Genomic DNA, 20,405 nt, shown 5'->3' on the forward strand with positions numbered 1-20,405 from the left:
CAGAGCTAAACATGCAACAAATTCTATCCAATGACAGGTGAAACAGTGTTCAACCATCACACCACAATAATACATGATCAAAATCCGCTTACAACTGGTTACAAAATGATTAATGGTGAGATGCAAATAGTAGAAATACTCACTTTATTTATAAAGTAGACCATACAGATTGATTCAGAACATTGTCATTTTCATGTAGTAACACATGCAACCTGTACTGCACAAATTAAAAAAATATGGCAATGATGTTTACACTAAATCTATACCTTTGAACAGGAGAGCACAGTCCCCTTAGACTCTGAAGTATCATTCTGTTTTCTGTCTTTTGGCAGTGTAGGTTTTTTAAGGCTAGGTTTTCTGTCTATCGGCATCTAAATATTTAACTTTCAAGATGTTGTGGTAAGGAAACTGATGCACATTCTAACCAAGTTAGAGAATTCACTTGTGTCTACTTGTTGACTGTGGTTGACCAAAAGAATCCAGTTCTCCAACATGAAAGGGAGGGGAAGGCACACAAAAAACTGTTTTTACTTCACTTATCAGATCGAAGTTCTCCTGCTTCATGGGGGATAAAACAATATCTGAGCTGCATGCATAGAAAGATACAAAGCTCTGCTTTTTGACATAGAAGTACAATAAGACATTAACTACATAGAATAAGAATGAAAGTATGTTACATGCATTATAATGTATGTAACACTACACAGTGCAAGCTTCATTGTTCTTTCCCTTTTCACATGTGCCAAACCACTTTATTTTTATTGAGCAGTAAAGGTGTACTGGTTTGAGCATGTATGAGCGTGTTGTGCTACAACGGGGGCACAAGACACGTAAAACTGACAGTGATGTCACCCTGAGGTAGCCTGGCACAGTGGGGCCATTTTCTCGGACCCTTTGACAAAGAGATCATAGGACTGGCAGAGAGTGGAGACAAATGTGAGTCATTAGAAGCACACAATTACGCCATGATGTAAGCATGAATAAATGCTATTCACTTCATTTCTGACAACTTTGTTTCAACAAAGTAACAAATCCTAACCTATGCAACACTGTTAAAACAGTGGTTCGATTTCTCACAGGCTTCGACCTCTAATAGGGTTCTACAAATATGGTTTGTAGAACCATATTGGTTATATGGTTCTCAACAACGGTCGTGTGGACGCAGACCTCAGTTTTTTCTCTTCTAAAATGTATTTAACAGTTTTTGTTTCTTTCACCCCCCCCCCCAATAAGAATTATTTCTATGTATTGTAGGCTATACTGTAGTCCCTGTCACTGCCAAACCCTACTTGTTGGTCTTGAGGAGGGCATGGACAACCACGTCTCCTCCGATAGACATGGAGTCACACCAGCCACTTCTTTCCATCTAACAGTGGGGTGTTTTAGCGGGTGGGTGTAATTCATGCGGAGGAACACGCTATCCTTCCCAGTTCAGGTCAGATCAGAGATCGCCCTAATTCCCTGCCAGCTTCCCACGTGCGAACATGGCTAATTGTGTTCCTTTGAGGCGCCCGGCCAAGCCGGCGGTACCGTGGAGGAATCCAACCTTATAGTCTCCCCTGCACTACCGCCACCTGCATGCCCTCTTTTCTACAAGGAAGTTAATTGCATTCGCTTATGTCCCAGTTCTAAATCTGTTTAGAATAAAAACTGGCAGTAATTTGTGTCCACAGCACACCAGCTGAACTGCTCTAAAATAGAGGATACAGTCAGTAAAGGTGCTTGCATTTATAGCACAAATACATAACATAAGTACAACATTTAGTTGTACATTTTCTGTCCATTCTGTCCCGTTTCATTGTGTAAGAGAAGGAGATACTTCTTTTCAAAATGGTATAAATCTTAGTTTGACAATAAAACACTTTCAATAATTACCTGAATTCTGGCTCTGGAATTGTACCATCCTAGACATTCAAAGACAATTTAACTTAACATAAATAGTGAAATAATGTGTTAGAAAAACATATTTTAGCACTTGACTGACTAGTCTATTTAATAGACAAATTCTCAAATTGTTTCTCCCTCATTATTGATCATCTGAAATTACACAAAATTATATACAGTACATTGTACTAACTAGATTGGGTGTTATGAAAGAAGGCTAACCCAAACCCAAATTAAAACATAACTAGTATAGGCCTAATTGAATAATAAAAAGGCTGTGTTACAGAAACACAAATAGCCACTCAATAAGTAGGAAGGAGTTGCTATAGTCCAAGTGACAGGAGGACCATGATAACAGAGACAGGTCAGTAACTTTTATCTGGAGGTTGACAACACAACCATAAAAGACTATGGGGCGAAATATACATTTGTACCTTTGGTATGAGCAAATTAAGAAATGCTTTTTAATATACATCCACCCTCAGCTCTAATTTCTGGACCTTCCATTTGTGAAATACCAGCCTATGGTACAAAGAGAGACCTCAATCACTTATACCATGGCTAATCCCTTTGTAGAGTTTCACAATAAATTCAACAGCAAAACACAATTAGACACTCTGCGTGAACATTCTGTGAAACAGCGTAAGGCACTTTATATTGAAGCACTTAATTTGGTATTTGAACACTGGACACTGTGTGGAAAATATGCTTCTCAATGTGAGACAAGAGGTTAACCACTTGAGCCCTATTATACTTAGTAATATGATGTTGAGGCAAAAATAGCTGAGCTTGTAGGTCTGCCATTTTCGAAAAAAAATACATTTTCTGAACATTTACGTCAGGACATGCCCCAAAACGTGGTTAAGGTTGATAATCACACAGAGTATGGTGATAATGGGGACTATTTGTGCAGTTGATGGCAAAGCTAATTCAGTCTGCATAGCTCAGGTGCCATCAAGTGGCATAATATTGTGACTACAAGAGCAGCACTTGGGTGCTCATATGTGATTGTGTTGACACAGATGCTCCGAGAGTATACAGAAGAACCAGCAAGAGGAGCATATGTACAGTATGAGCTGTAGGTGGGTCATCATTAGAGACTATTATTTACACCTTTGTTACTAACAACCTGTGTAGACCTATATGGTACGATTATTATACTTTGTTTTACTGTGCCTTTAAAACGATCACAGATTACAAGTGGCAGATGCTCATTTCCACATAAGTACCATGCTTTGTTGACTGTTTCTCTCCTCCCTTCGGCTGCCCTCCTTCTTCTATCTTCTCCCCTTCTTCTTGCTGTTCTTCTTGTTCAGAATGTTCTTCAAGGATTTGCTCATGTAGTATGGTCTGGAAGCTGAACCGTTGTTTGTCTCCAGGTCCACCACTAGGAGGCAGTAGCAGTTCAAGGTTAAAAACAAATGAAATAACTGCTGATTGGTCATTTAGTTGCCTCTACAACCTGCAGGATTTGAACACTACAAATGCAAGCACTTCAAATCAGATGCCAAGTGGAATCGCGTGGAAAAGTACAGTGCACAACTCTTCGACCATTTGTGTTTATTCCAAAAAATTATTCACATTTTCATTGGATTTCGTCGATAAAAAAAGGATTCTCCTGTACAAAAAGAACACTGAATCACCTCCACACAGATGTGTGTCTTTCACATAGTATTAGAAACAGCACTACATCTGGACCATTCAGTACAAAAGTTACCAAAAATGGCTTTGACATCCTATTATAAATGGTATTTCAAAGGTTCCCGGTGTTAGGTCAAAAACCACAGAACAAGAGGAACGTTACAGTATCTCTTCTTTTCTTTTTTTTACAACTAGGCACATAAACTAGTAACTGCATTCAGAGACATTTCCTGAAGGTTGTCAGGCTCTATTCAAATCTCATCCTTAGCAAAAGCCTATAATGTGGTTAGAAGGTTAACCTCCCATAAGATACAGTAACTCTTTTACAGTACATGAGTGAATATAAGGGAACCTTACTCTATATGTATGTGACATTATAGAATTGTTAAATAAGTGAAAGCAGCTGCAGAACTTTGAGTCTGTGTAAATATGGTGGGCCAAATAAATATATCACTTCAATGGTAAACATACAGTGCACAGCCAATAAAGTAATCATGCTACAAATAAAATAAAATAAAAAAGCATTACATGGTACTGTTCCCATACATGTAAGTGCCTATGAACATGACTGTACGCTAAAAGACTGAAGTGCCACAAGGGGGCACTCTTGTTTTAACTTGCTGTTATTTTTTTTTCTCCATGTATTGTGCCACTAGAATTGGTGGCATCTGTACATCTAAGGTCCTTGTGTTATGTGTTAGCACTGGGTTTAAATGCTCATACCATACCCAGCCTAGTCGTTTTGCTTTTATATTGTAATGTCCTCTAGTTAAGGCAGAGGTTAGCAGAGAATCAACAACGAAAAGAAAATTCAACAGATGCGTGACAGAAAAAGGCAAGTATCAGAGTTGGCAAGGGAGAATGTGAATAGAGCTCATTTTTCTATCTAGGCCCCATGCCATATCATGTCCAGATATGGACCAGGCCATTCCACCTCAATTCAGAAGTCCAGCCTTACAGACCTCGCTCTAGAATATCCAGACACCCCCACACACAGATATTCGGAAAAGTGAGTGAGAGAGCGGTTGATTGGAGTGTCAGTTAAGTGTCTAGTCCCGCACCATGGCTCAGGAGCCAGCATACAACTTGGAACCCTGCTCTCCCTTGCGTAGGATCTTGTGGAGGCCAGGGGACATATAGTAGGGCCTGGAGGAAGAACCATCGTTCCTCTCCAGGTCTTCGCCTGGCCAAGGCCCAGAACAGGAGGAGGCACAGCCAAGAAAGACAGCAAGGGGGAAAAGGAAGAGCACAATGCATACAAAGAAGGCATTAGCTGAGATAAATTATTTAGAGGGCCAAGCAAGAGAATTAAATGAGAAGAAACAAGCCAAAAGTGCCAAAATTGTGAATAAACATGCATCTGTTTCAGTGATTAGTTTTAGAGGTTGTTTGGAAGAGGAGAGGAATGTCACTGTCCCCAAGGTTTTAAAGAGCAATGAAGCACACACTTCCAGCCTGTCCTTGCCTACTGTGCAGACTTGAAAATAAACTAATGTGAGGTGGAGGGAGTGTGGGGATCAGAGGGCGTATGGAATGAAAATGGAAGCTGATCTACAAGCTCACACCACGTCACAATGCGATGCGTTGTGAGTAGGGTTGTCCGATATTGGCTTTTTTACCGATAACCGATATACCGATATTGTCCAACTCTTAATTACCGATACCGATATCAACCGATACCGATATATGCGGGGATTATTGTGATTAGGGTAAGCTCAAATTTCATATCACACACACCATATACAGTAAGAACTCCTGTAACTTATTTATAAAGCAAAAAAAAAAAAACGATACAGATATTTTCCCGATATAAATTTTTATGCTAATATCGGCCGATAATATCGGGAGGCCGATAATATCGGACATCCCTAGTTGTGAGCTTGTAGATATGCTGTTTTTGAAAGTCTTTTTTTGTGCCTATTATACATGCCGCATGCCTCTGACATGACTCTTTACCTACTATATACACTATTACAACTATTACAAACGCTTTCTGCATTTGACGTTCTCCGCCTGTCATATGACCAACAGGAGGGTACAGGGCAACCTTAAAAGAGTCTCCAAAAGTAGAGTCTGACGTCATATTTTGAGCCCCGGTCACACATTAGCATCAGATGCGGCAAAAGCGTCAGCTTCCCTATATGGAAAAAACGGGGCGCAGTGTCCTGTTGCGTGAAGTCCGACGTGTGTGAAGCGTTTGTGAAGCGGTTTCAACATTGATGAACCTTGACAGCACGCCAACCAATAGGACAGAAGCTCAGCACGTTTACCCCGCTTGTAGTTTTCTTTTTGTGAGAGCCAATAGTACAACGCAAGTCAAACAAACTACACTCTTTTTCATGTTGTGTGCGTGCATGTGTGTTGTATGTTCCCTCACTTCTAAAATTAGCAGTACACCGAAATCAAATGAACTACACACCAGAAAACCAGCACTCTGCTGGCACTGCCAGATAATATAGGAAATGGATGCATTTGATTTGACTGATCGGCTTGAGTTTCAGATGGGTTGACTAAGATGCATACGACGCAGATGTGTGACCGTAGCTTTAGGCAGTGCAAGAGGGTGCAGCAGGGTAAAACATCCTCCCCGTAGAAGGCAGCACTAACAACTACTTATGTCCATAGTTGTGGTTTTATGAAATCTTCTTGGAAATGTTATGACTAGGATTGACAAGTTTTACCACATAAAAGTTATGTTTACAGCTCAAAAAACATGAGTTAATGTTTCATTACTCTTTAATAGGAATGACTGCCCAACAAATTAAATGTTCTTATGCTGTGTAACATAAATGCATAAACAATGAATACTTACAGAAACACAGGAACAATGTGTCCACGCACATGGCATAGACGTTAAAAAAGCCATGTGCAATCAGGTAGGATCCGAATATCACCGTCTGCCAGGAAGAACAAGCCTAAATCACTATGTTATATTGAAGAACAAGCCTCATTCACTGTTATATTGCAAGGCCTGTCCAATTTCTCGCTAAATGCTTTTCAATTTCTTACCAGAAGGGGGACCCAGTAGTAATTTAAGGATGGTACCTCCTCTTGAATGACAGGTATTTTACGTGTGAAGAAGAAAAATGCGAGAACACCTGCAAAACAGGACATTTTAAATGAAATTACACACATAACACCAACACCACCTCTGATAACGCAATACTCAATTTACAGAATACAGTAGTGACATGGACTCACCAACACTCCCTGAAATTAGCAGTTTTCCCAAGAATAGCAGAAAGTCTGTGACCTTGTCAAGGACAGCCACCCTAAAGAGACAGAGGAGACCCAGAGTGTAGGAGAAAACCAGAAAGAATGGAAAAAAAACAGAAGTAAGCTATAGGAGAGGTGTGCATACAGTAGTTGAGCCTTATGGTTCATCGCTGACCTTTGACAACCAAATATTTTGGTTGTCAAAAAAAATAGTGCTAATTTGCACCATATTAGCCTTGTGCTGTGATGTTGATGTGTATTGGGTCACTGTGGACAGAGTGACATACTGTATGTACGTATGTACCTACATACTGTACATACAGACATACACTCTAATTACAATAGTTTCATAACAGCATTGCAGCTCAACTATCAACCATAACCTCACAGACGCTGGAGATAAATATAAGGTCAGACACACATGCAGCATATACAGACAGGCTACCCTGGGGTACAACTCGTATGGCGGTGTCCCACGCTGAAAATAGACAATCTACAAGCTCACAAGTTGTGAGTTTGAACCCACTTAACGTTATGATAAAATTATAGAGTTTTTCAGTGTGTGGACAGTGTGGATAACATATTGTGAAGGTTTTATTTTTACTTTATTGTTTCAAAGTGTACATAACACTGTGAAAGCCTAAGATCATACATATTTAGATTTGCTTTGCTGATTATCTAAAAACATGCTTGGGATGGGAACATAATTATGTGAAGCTGCTAGCCTTCTCTGAAGCAGTTTCACCTTGGACTTCCCTTTATCAACGGGTGGCCCTGAGCTTCAAAGGCGTTAATTACCTCACAACATTCCTCATCAGCAGGAAGAAAGCGTCCTTCGCTGAGGTGCAGAAGTTCTTCCCATATATTGCTATCTGTCAGATGGAAAAATACATGTAGTGCATACATTCATTTAAAAATAACCAAAAAACTGTCCAAATACACATTTTCCTGATAACAGAAACAGGGAATTAACCACTTAAACCCGCCATACTTAGCATAGCAAACTCATACTTAGTTGACCAGGGTAAGCTCTGTACATTTCCCTCTACTCCAAAGTTCTGCGAAAATAGCTGATCTACAAGCTCACAAGCTTGTATACGCATATGATGCGTAACCTGTGAGCTAGTTCAGGCAGATACACTCGAGTGGTTTACAAGCATGTGCACCACTGTGTGGGCGATGTATACGTGGCGTGTCAAGCTGACTAATTTGGCGGTTTATTTAAGCTCACCTCATTCAATGTTCTTCCTCTTGCTGTCAGGGGGATTGTTATATAAATTATATATACGTTACGTATATGTATATCTCCCTGCTCTTAAATGGTTGTATTCTTTTTTTTTTAATCCCACAATTTTTGTAACCCATTTTTTCACCCAGTGCCCAGTGGTTGTATTCTAATGTGCTTGCTGAGCAGGGAGTAATATATAGCCGATCCTGAACGGCAAGATCAAATAATATGATTTGGGCTAATGTTAACAGCTGATTTGAGCTAATGGTAAGGTTGAAGTTCACCAAAGAAAAACCCAAACAATTGCCAACCATTGCTCCATAACTCACCATGATGTAGGCATTCCTGTTCATGAACTTGATGAAATGTTCCAGACACCAGAAACAGCACTTTAGACAGCAAAGCACGAATCGAGCAAATGCATTTTGAGCACCTGGAGAAAAACATTGTCAGCCAGAAAATCAGCCAGTATGTGTGTGTACAATTTGAAAGCACAAAAAAGTGTGTGAGATAAATCAATGTCTATGAGTTATAGTTTCACTATACCTTTGAGCTTGTGATCCAGATATTCAAGAATGATTCGGAACATCTGCACCACAGCCAGGATCAAAGCACCAAAGGCCAAGGAACCTGTGTGATACCTAGGAAATACGAGAATAGTACCTCTGAGTAAAAATGAACAGAGACAACTTAGCCACAATTTGTGTAACAGCGCTGCAATCTTTTTCACGTTGCCAGGTGATCAGAGATCTCCACCTACCATTCGTTTTCTAAAGCCTGATTTATACTTCGTTGAGTGCAGAAAATGTGAGACCGACTTGTGAGTCTAGCACTGAACCAGCCCTTTTGCACGATGCAGTCTGTGTCAGCAGTTGCACTTTCTAGATTTCACGCAAGTTGTTGAAGTGGTTGCTCATACCATAAAGAAACATGTAAAGAAATAGGTTTTGGTGAAGGCATTTTAATGATGCATACGCACTGCTGATTAAGCATTACACGCATCCAATATGGCACCATGTTACACAGGCGTGCAATGGAAGTTGGCTCTCTGTCCATTTCTATCATGTGATATGTAATAAAATTCAATAATATGGCATAGAATGCAATGCAGTGGAAGAGAATAGAATAACAGCATTGTATTAGTCCATGTGAGGCAGATAAAGAAGTGAGCATCCCATTATCACTGCATTCCAACACTCAAGTAGAACCAATACTACTTACTGTATGTCTCCATCTATCAGCGGTGGAAAGTAACTAAGTACCTTTACTCAAGTATTGTACTTAAGTACAATTTTGAGGTATTTTTACTTTACTGGAGTATTTCCAATTGTCAGTACTTTTACTTCTACTCCACTACACCTCAGAGGCAAATGTTTCTTTTACACCAATACAATTATTTGACATCTTTAATTACTAGTTACTTTTGAGATTTTGATGATTATTACAAAACATACATTAACCACTTCAGCCCTATATACATTTCGGTCATTTGAAAATAGACGATCTACAGCTTGTAGATCTGCTATTTTCAAAAGATTTTTCTACATTTTATATTTGAAAACTTGTGAAAAGGGACATTCTGCATAATGAGTGGACTACTTTTACTTTTGGTACTTTAAGTACATTAAAAAAAAAACTTTTGTACTTTCACTCAAGTCAATTTTGAATTCCGGGGCTTTTACTTGTAACAGAGTATTTCTACATTGCTGTATTGATGCTTTTACTTAAGTAAAAGATGCGAGTACTTTTTCCACCACTGCAAGCAGAACCAACACTACTTACTGCATGTCTCCGCCCATGCAGCTACAGTACGTACCGTATGGCTCTACTGAAGGAGGAGAAGAGGGGGCAGGCGGGGATGTCGTTGGGCTTCTTCAGGGCCCAGTAGTAGGAGGCAAAAGCCCCTGCCAAGGTGCACTGGCCCAGAGCAATGCAGAAGTTGACCAACCACAGGAACACCAGCAGGTTACATAGCTGGAGCACAAAGATGTAGCGGTGGTAGAGACTCTCTCCGCCATAGAAGGCAAACGTGCACTGAGAACCCGGGCACACTTTGGTGACGTTGGACTGACTGAAGGTCTGTGGAACAGCATGAATTGGACATCGTTGAGTAGAGTTAGCAACGGTGTTAGTGATAATGTGATGTTTGAGCCGTGCCATTTACGTGAACCGGTCTAAAAGCTATACCCTCCTTTTTCCCCTCTACATAAATATCTTTGCCGAAAATAGCTGATGATCTACTGTACAAGCTCGTTGCGACACGTTGCAAGCTTGTAGATCTGCTATTTTTTACTAAATGTTTGCCCCCAGAATAGAAATACTAGGATTCAAGTTGTAAAATAATGTGCCAAACAAGTGCTGTAGCTGAATGGGAAATACTGCTGTACCTGACTTTTTGTCTCATTCATTTTATTCTACTGCCATCTTAACTACTTGAAAGGAAGATACCAGTATGTCATTCTCTTTAGCTTCTGCCATACTGTACAGTAGGTTGTACATAAACATAGATAATTTCCCTATAACAATAACTTTATTCTTAGATTATACATTTGCTGAAATCTTCTCCAAAGTAATTAAAACGTAATTAGCTGAATAAATGACTCAATGTTGGCAAAAAACTAAAAAGCATTAATCTCTGCAAATTGATTTTCAAATCATAATAAAATGAATGGAATCCAAAGTCTTCCTAAAAAATGTAAGAAACCACGGTATGTTTTGAAAAATGGTTGGCAGGAATGTCAAGCATAGCCTACTGTGAGAAATAGTCAATTGACAACGGACTAATGGACTAAGGATTTCAGCATTTCCTATTAGCTTTCTTCAGAAGGCCATGACACCTTTTATAATTTAGAAGGTCACGCTTTTAAATTCTAAGGAGTGCACACAAGCTGAAAAGTTTTCAGTTGATTTAGAGAATATTTCAATGCTAATGGTAAATATATTGCTCCTGCCAAGTCTGATTCAAATGCTAGTCCTCATTAAGGACCCGCCTGCCCTTCTTCTTAAACGTTATTGATTTTGCATTGATTGACTAACGCTTTGGGGCGATGAGAACATCTGTATAGGATATTAAATGGACCAGAAGTAGCCATGAGATGACACAAGAGGATTTTTCTATAAATATCCATAAAGAACATGAGGGTTATTTCAAAGATATCAGCAAATCACACCATCAGGGAATAATTCACCAGAGTAGAAGCTAACCTCAGGATCACATGTGAGGTTGGCATATATGCATTTAGGCTGCGTTGACATGACCTTGTAGACTGCCTGCCCAGATGATGCCAAGAAGCTGGAGGTCAATCAGTTAAGGGCAACATAGTGGGAAAGAATTGGTGATGATTCACCACAGTTGTTTATTACAAGCAATATTGAGAGACATTTTTAACAAATGGGGCGGCAGTGCCTCAGGAGGTAGAGCTTCTTCTTTTTTCAGGTAGAGCGGTTTCCAGTGTGTCCCTTCCCTTGTTGTAAGAGAGGAGTTTCAGTTGTATTATTTTAAATACCACAGTAATTGCCATTTCTGTTGAATTATCTGATGAGAACCAGTCAACCAGTGGTCCGGGCTTGAGGGGGTTCCAGGTGGTCCCCAGCTAACTGATGGAGAATTGGTAACCAAATGGACCCTTATAGAGCTTTAACTCTTGAGAGCGTAAAATGAAACCAAAGAGTAAAATGAAACCAAATGGACCCGTAAGTTTAATTTTACGCTCTCAAGTGTTAAATTATAGTTAAACATCTGCATTACTTAATTAAAGAATTGTTATTTTTATCAATGCTGGTCTGTTATCTCTCCTATGGTACCAACATCAATACAGCATGGAATTGTGTGCAAAATCGTATCCAACGACAACAATCTCATCAAATGGTGGTCCGTGGCTCAAATGCCGAATAAAAGATGGACCTTGATATGAAAAGGGTTGAAAACCACTGAGTTAGAAGGATACACAGCTGTTACTGCCCAGTAGGAGATGCATATTGACAGCAGGATAAAGGTGATGATCGGGTAGAAGAGCGTAGACATGATGTAACCGATGGCCCTTAAAAACAGAGATGAGAAAACAGAGTTTCTTTTCTGTACAAAAAACAGAGCACATAAAAAAACAAGGGATTCAGTGAAGCTACATTCCTAAGTATGAGAACCTAGATCTCCAAACTCACCTGCTCCCCTCCTTCAGTAATGCGATTGCGATGCGAACCCTGCTCCTCAAGAAGATTAGCATAATCACGATGATCACCTCAATCACCGATAGGGAGATCACTGCAATGCAAAGCAAACATGTTGATGCCGGGATAAAAGATACAGCAGCATTGGCCTTAAACAATCTCACAGAATACCTAATTAATTAATTAATATATATTTATATATAATATACATACACACACACACACACACACACACACACACACACACACACACACACACACACACACACACACACACACACACACACACACACACACACACACACACACACACACACACACACACACACACACACACACACACACACACACAGCATTTTCCATCTTGGAGTAACAAACTATTATAATGAAAACATAAAACAGTACGGATATAAAACAGAAGCCGTAAGTACACAATTACTGAGAAAAGCATTATAATAGCCAAGGCCAGGGAGAAGTGTTAGGGGAGGATTGAAAAGTAAGACTGTAGTTGTATAAAACAATAGTGTTTACTTTAGGCTTGGCCTATGTCAAAAACAATTAAGGGATAATCAATGACGAGTCATGCAGTTATCGAGAAAATAATGCATGATGCAGAAGCTAAATCGTCAGAGGATTTTGCACAGCTCTGAGATGACTATCCTGCTTAGACCATGGCTGCTTACTAACAATTCAAATATATTCACATTTTGGAGCAATGCACTCTTTAAATAGAAACTTTGTGTTGGCACTATCTACGTCACCTTGTAATACCCCGGAAAGTTACCCAGAAACTGGGAGAAGCCGTAGTAATGACCCAGAAACAAGTACCAGCTGAGTCATTCAGCATCACATCTTTTACACACACATAAGTACATCAACACTGAAAAGGTTCAATGTTATATCGAAATCCATGTCGTTTTTAAGGACAGCTTGTAGCTAATGTTAAATAACCAATAATACAGTACAATATTCATTATGTGTATTAATTAAGAACGGTAATGAGGTCGCTACATAAAATGTGTGTGGTTATCTGAAAATATAACACATTCTCCAGACAAAGAGTCAAGTATAATCTGTGGCCAATCATTTTCTAAAATGGATAGTTACAGTCTGTGAATCAGTCTTGATTCTGACGTGCTGAGTTCCGTTGTGAAATACTCGATAAACATACACAGCTTCATTATTATCAGGCGTCTGATTTAATTGCACAAATACAGTGGATTTTCCATAGCCCCTATGGTAGACTGTGCATGCATGTAGCAAACATCCATAAAACAATCGACAAAGTAAACTAATTTCACAGGAGAGCGATTCCATGGCTGTGAGTGGGATTTGCAATTTACGGCCACAATCTGCAGAAATAAAATATTACCTCCACATTAAATCTGGGACAAGAAACCATCAGGGATTCTGGTGATTCCTAATGCCTGATTTATACTCCATCGTACGACAGTGTCCTGCATCGAACATTTCTTTATGCAAATGATTTGATATGTATGTATGTATGTATGTATGTATGCATGTGCATATGTCTTGACAGTACTAGTGGTAAACATTATGTATACATTTTTATATTTTAGTGATTACTTAGTACTTTATTGATAACTCTTTTTTTATGTGCTAATAAATACACCTCAAACCTGGAGCCTGCCTCTTATAAAGCAGGACATCAGAAACCTTCTTTTAAACAGAGGAACAAGTAGGGGAAAAGCACAGTGATGAACAGATCCTTACTGAACACCAGCCAGGTCTGACTAAGCTGGAGGTAAACCCTGAAGTCCGTTTGGAAACCAATATCAGAAATGGTGACATCAGCATCTGGCTTCCCTCTGAGTGTACTGAACTCCCAGTAACAGTGCCAGATACCTGAGAACAAGACAGAGACAGGATCAGAGAGAGAGAGAGAGAGAGAGAGAGAGAGAGAGAGAGAGAGAGAGAGAGAGAGAGAGAGAGAGACAATGTCTGTGTCTACATGCACTTTCAGGATTGTCCCACAATCTCTATTTGTATATAAACTGTTTTTGAGGTTATTGTATGTGCCAAGCATGCCCTGCATGGATGAGACATAACCCATTAAGACCGGGTACGTGTCTGAGCCATTCTTAGAATTCTTTGGCTATTCTTTCTTTTAAGTCGTGAAAATTTGTGCAAAGCTTTTGAATACATATATTTTTTTAAAGCGAACATTTGTAACTCAAATATTTGCTTCTGGGGATTCTACAAATGTCTTCTAAATCCAAACAGTTTTTTTGAAAAACTTATGTTGCTATCAGTGGTTCTCAAACGTTTTTCATGTCAAGGACCCCCAAATGTTATGCATTTGTCCACTGACAATTTTTTGTCCCCCCCCCCATCTCAAAATATGTTGTTCCAGGGAGGGACCACCCCTGGAAGCACGGATCTGATTTACAAATGCTCACTTTAAAAATATATATATATTCAAAGATGTGCAAAAAAAAAAATCACGTTTTCTCAAAAATAGCAGATCTACAAGCTCATGAGTTTGTATATCTGCTATTTTGGAATAGCCAAATAAACCTAAAATGACACAGATGCTTTCCCGGATTGAATGGGTTAAGCATTGTAGGAGTTGAGGCATTACGTTTGTAATGCCTCAACTCCTAAATAAATATCGTGAAAATAGATACATGCTCACAACGCCTCACAATGCATGTAGATCGGTTATTTTCACAAATTTTGCACCTCTTTCTTAGGTAATATTTGACAATTAGAATTTCTTATAGTATAGTTTGTTGATTACTTTTGACGCAGTAATGGTCTTATTTCTTTATGTTATTTTATTTTAGAGGTATTAAAAAGGTCTTAAAAAGTCCTTACATTGTCCCCCGGGAGGTCCCGACCCACAGTTTGAGAACCACTGCTATACAGTACAACACAGCAGTGGTTCAAACCTTTTGTGCCCAAGGCACACCAATGAGCAAGTCAAAATCTCAAGGCACACCTGATCTACAATATATACAATTTGATATCATTATATTTATAAAAATCCCCATATTAACATGCCCAAAATACGGACGCCAGGTTGAAAGTGGTTCAAATATGTTTTTAGGCTATAGAACTTGCCTCTGTATTGGTAAACAAGTATTGATATAGCATAATTATCGTCTCTGTCGGGTGGAAACCACATATGTCCAAAATTGTTACTTTTCAGGATTCAAATTCAAAAACAGCAGATCTGCCACTTTTGATCAAGTAGGACATTAATTTACGAATAAAACACAAAAAGTTAGAATATGGAGATAAGGGGTTTCTGCCCGACAGCGACGACGATATTATAATAATGTGTGGTACACACACACCCACGCACACACAGAGTTTGGGAACCACTGCAGTACAGCATACTCACCATAGCCCACAGCAGTGACAACCCCAAAGATAATGAGCCAGAGGAGAACGCCAGCAGTGAACCGCAGCAGAAGAATGAAAAGCAGACTGACCACCATGGTTATCACCAGACCACTGAAACCACACACAGCACAGACAGCGTATAGACACCACACAGAAAGGCAATTCATGTCATTTGTTTTAAAACGTACAAAAAAAGGCAAACATATTTTCCTTTGAGTTCGAGAAAATAAATGTGTAAAAAAAGATTCTGCACAGTACAGGGCCATATCCTTATACAAAGGGTCATTTCAGCCAAGCAGATTGGTTAGTTAAAGACATTCTAGTGTGGTTATTTGAATTGTTTATAATTAAAATAATAATAATGATGATGTGGTGATGCTACTGTATATTGGTTGCCATATCAACTCTTGTGGTAACCAGGAGAGCTTATTATTTCATTATAATCTTTGCATTTACAGCACATACACAATAGGATGGCAATGGCAAATTAGGATTATATAATGGGTGGCAGAAAGTCTGCTTAATCTTTAACTCATCTACTATGTAAAATGTAAAGGTCATGAAATACTGTAGTGCACACACATTCAAATACATGGTTCCAGAGGAAGAGAGATACGGTTTGTTTTGTGAACTTGGTGAAATTGAAAATGAGGTTCACTTTTTGTTTTATTGCCCTATTATATAAGAGAGGTATTTGTTAGTAAGATATCTTCTATTTGTGGTGATTTCCTTGAGTTACATGATTATGAAAAACGTATGTTACTTAACTTAAAGATATGTTTTGTTAAAGGAGCTTTTGTTGTGGCAGATTTTATCTGTCAAACTTGGGAGAGAAGACAGAACACTCTGTATAATTCTGAGATGAAATTGAATGTATTACGTGAATATACTGTAAACATGCTGTAAGCGTAAAATGGTGTCTTATAAACCCATGAGGTTAGGGCACTTTGTGTGCAGGACACGAAAATAAAATTATCTATCTATCATGGTGGCCGAGGAATTAAATAGAAGGGACCATACTGTATACATCATAGCATGGCACATGAAAAGGGCTATAACTTATTTTCTTAGTGGTTATTGTATAGAATATTTTTTTTATTAATTGAATAATCGTGAAGCAGGATTTATTTATTTATATACATCAATGAATCGATGCGGGAAAATTGTAGTTGTATGCGCTAGTTTGCTCCCACTGCCATCCCAGCACCACCAGTGGGCTCTGCTTTCTGTTTTCCCCTGGGGGGGATTGTTATATATATATATCTACCCGCTCTTAAATGGTTGTCATTTGCTAATCAGGGAGTAATAGCAGAGCCAAAATACCAAGATCAAATAATATTCAGACTTTACATTTGATAAATAAATGTTTTCAATCTATTTGTGAGTCTGTCTGAAATCTATTAGCTTGATAAGCTCTATTAGCTCGATTACAACATAAATGCACCATTTATGTTGCACCCCTACACAAACGCAGGAGTCAAAATGAGAAGCCAAACTTAAAACCGTTAACCACTATAGTGTGTATATTTTAACCACATGTCCTTTAATAATGTCTTTCAGTTCTTGCATTGGTTTGGCTGTCCCCCCATAATAAGTAGACAAAAGGTGGCATTTGGTAAATAAAAAAGGGTCTTACATCAGGATCCAGTACCAGGAACTGGCATAATCTTCAAAAATCTTCATGCCGACTTCTTTGGCATCCAGCAAACTGGTGATGCCACTGTTACAGAATATCAGCAAGAGAAGGAGAGGCACGTGCAGAGACAAAAGCAATATCATGAGAACAATGTGGTCTGACATTTAACCGATGTTGTGGTTGTTGATATTAAATCTACAGTTAAGTTAAGCACACAATGGATGCTGCTAAGGATTCCCTAATGCATCTTTAGAGATAGATATTACAGTATCTTTGCTCACTTAATTTACAATGAAACAAAGATGAGATTGCTCTTAAAATGCATTAGAGAACGTAGCCTTGGGGCAGGTTATGAGGTAATGGGTTTCTGTTCAAACAACAGATCTACATGTTGTGAGCAGAACTCTCTCATTAATGAGCCACTATAGCATTAGTGTTCCTGAAGCACTAGAAAGCAATAGTTGCTACTGTATGGTAGCCCACTATGGCTCTAAATTAAATTGCAATATGTGACTTACTACACGTTATGAGGAGCGTTTACTGCAAAGACACATGCAAATGAATACTGATGTTATCACCAGAGTTAATCTATTTCTATTCATCTGGCATGAAACAGCACAATTTTCAATGTCAGAAAAACCCCAACACCCTTGGTTTAGCTACTCTTAAGCGGATACATTCATATCATCAGATAAGCTTTCCTTCTTTTTTGGTGCCTGAACCTTCGTCAATTTACAAACAGAGGTGAATATAGCTGAACCAATGTATTGGCATTTTTGGCTAGACATTTAGCCACTTAACCCCTGTACTATATACAACCCCATACTTTGTTGACCGGGGTCCGCCAGGGGTCTGTACTTGGTCCCCTCCTTTTTTCTCGCTCTACACCAAAAATCTTTTTGCCAAAAAAAGCCAATCTACAAGCTCACACTTGTAGATTTGTTATTTTCGCCCAATATTCACCTATTATGACAAGCCCCAGGATATGGATGCAAGGGTTTGTGTGGTTAAGGCTCAAAAGCTGTAGCAGCTCAACCTTTGCATAGTGCTGGACCAAAGACTCCATGGCTGTGTTCAATACTGTTTATATATACTATAGGGAAACTTATCTCAGTTCAATTTGAAGGCCACATTATTCATCCATTTCATAACAATATCATGGATGTTCAAATCCCCTCCATCCATTTGTACGTATACGGCACTGCAGTGCTCATATCATTTTAAATGTGGACGTTCACCGGTCTCCCACAGACTAAGAGGAAGAGAACTGATTTGTTGTTGAAGCGTTTGCTGGAGAGGATAATCTGTCCTTGGCAGACATGTTGAAGTACTTGGCATTCAGGAGGAAATGCCTAAAAGGTCCCGATATGCTTGTGACAAAATGTGGAAGAATGCTGTGTTTATCATAATAACTGTATTCCTATAAAAAAACAACAGAGATATATATTATAGAACTGCTTGTGTAATCATATTGTGCAGGTCCAATACAAGGACATGGAGATTATTATTCCTCATTATGTCTCTTATTTGGAGACAGATAATTGTAGTCCCTCTTTGATACAAAGAAAAATATGTGTTCTGTCTCTGTTCTGGGCCTATTTCAGAAATAATTAGACACCTCTGTAACCTTATTGGCCACTAGCATCTTAGACTACGCCCAGAAAAGACAACTTATACCGTATATACTTATACTGTAAGGGTCAGATAATTCAGGTTTTATGAAGGTGGAAACCTTTCTGTATTATCCTGCAGTGCTGCAATAAAATAATGTAATCAAATTAAATAATTTGGTTCCTTTTTAACTTAATCCACAGAGGACAAGAAGGAAAATATCCAACAAACCTTGAAAAGAGACTGGCTTGGAAAACACCATCAGTGCAAATAGCAAGCCTACTGGTAATATCAGGACACTAGTACTGCAGAATAGATGTCACAGTGTGCCAACATCCCAGACACATTGTCCTGTGATGACTCGGATAAGTACAGACAAAACAAGGTGAACTGAGGACAAGCCAACATTCCCATGTGAAGAACAAATCTCTCTTGAGAGTAACGGTGCGTTTTAACACCGGGCGATACTGGGCGATGCCGGGCAACATCGCCCAAAAAGATAAAGAAAATCCATCTTTCATCGCCCCCCCGCCCACTTCGCCCGATCGCCGGCTCTCATAGACTTTCATTATATTTTTGGACGATGTCGCCCAGTATTGCCCGCTGTTAAAACGCACCGTAAGCATTATGATAAATGACCTGGTTAAAACTGCCTGAAAGTCAGAGAGATCAGAGCTTAATTCATATGCTAACTATAATAATAATAATGATAAAAATAATACAGCTATATATATATAATATATAATAGAACACTTGTGCACATCTCATAGCACCTGAGGAAGCATCAAGCAAAACGTGTTGTGCATATCACTGCATCAATAAAGCAAGTCATCCTGCATTTGAGGAGTGTGCGGTGCCTTCTTTTGAAGGTTACTTTTTGTATATATATAATTGTGTGTGTGTGTGTGTGTGTGTGTGTGTGTGTGTGTGTGTGTGTGTGTGTGTGTGTGTGTGTGTGTGTGTGTGTGTGTGTGTGTGTGTGTATACTGTTATATGCTGTATTTGTACAGTATACCTTTATAGTGTTTATACAGTATAATAAATATATTTATCAGTTGAGCCACAAAGCGATGCTAAACATTTGTAATGAGGCCGTCTGCCTGTCCATCATGTGGACCATGGAGTCAGTTAATAATAGAATGTCTTTGCCAGAGAACACAAAAGTGCAGAACTATGCTAGTTGAACTTAGTATGTAATCCATTTGAAGATGTTGGAGCTGATCTCTTGTTCGCATCTGCCAAAGTCAAAGTCTACATACAGTAAGTATCAGTGGTGGAAAGTAACTAAGTACATTTACTCAAGTACTGTACTTAAGTATCATTTTGATGTATTTTTACTTCACCCATTTTCAAGACTTTCAAAACAGCAAATACTGTACTTTTACTCCACTACAATTATTTGAAAACGTTAATTACTAGTTACTTCGTAGATTTAGATTATTATTACAAAACATACACTAACCACTTCAGCCCTATATACTTTGGCTATTTTAAAATAGCCGATCTATCTAAGTTGTGAGCTTGTAGATCTGCAATCTTTTGATACTTTTACTCAAGTAGAAAATGTGAGTACTTCTTCCACCACTGGTATATAAATAGTATATCAGGAGAAAGCAACAAGTTATGCTGAGCTGACCACACACAAACAATGGC

The 20,405-nt window shown here is 38.9% G+C and overlaps 1 protein-coding gene across 5 annotated transcripts in view; it reads right to left on the minus strand.

The window, feature by feature from the left end:
* Positions 1-143: 143 nt before the first annotated feature.
* The window catches only part of slc44a5b (solute carrier family 44 member 5b), a 57,475-nt gene continuing 37,213 nt past the window's right edge, over positions 144-20,405 (minus strand). For 2 of the 5 annotated variants that reach the window (XM_084067803.1, XM_084067801.1), the window contains 14 exons: positions 17,142-17,225; positions 15,504-15,616; positions 13,871-14,002; positions 12,131-12,230; positions 11,917-12,009; positions 11,174-11,261; positions 9,786-10,048; positions 8,516-8,610; positions 8,299-8,402; positions 7,540-7,613; positions 6,727-6,797; positions 6,535-6,623; positions 6,338-6,422; positions 144-3,271 (listed from right to left, as the gene is read on the minus strand). In XM_084067803.1, coding sequence (XP_083923929.1) covers positions 3,162-3,271; positions 6,338-6,422; positions 6,535-6,623; positions 6,727-6,797; positions 7,540-7,613; positions 8,299-8,402; positions 8,516-8,610; positions 9,786-10,048; positions 11,174-11,261; positions 11,917-12,009; positions 12,131-12,230; positions 13,871-14,002; positions 15,504-15,616; positions 17,142-17,225 — 1,501 coding nt within the window. In that variant the 3' untranslated portion in view covers positions 144-3,161. The other 3 variants (XM_084067800.1, XM_084067802.1, XR_014601544.1) reach the window with 3 other exon arrangements.

The sequence above is a fragment of the Gymnoscopelus microlampas genome, assembly GCF_963454915.1.
Source record: "Gymnoscopelus microlampas genome assembly, chromosome: 9".
Classification (NCBI taxonomy): domain Eukaryota; kingdom Metazoa; phylum Chordata; class Actinopteri; order Myctophiformes; family Myctophidae; genus Gymnoscopelus; species Gymnoscopelus microlampas.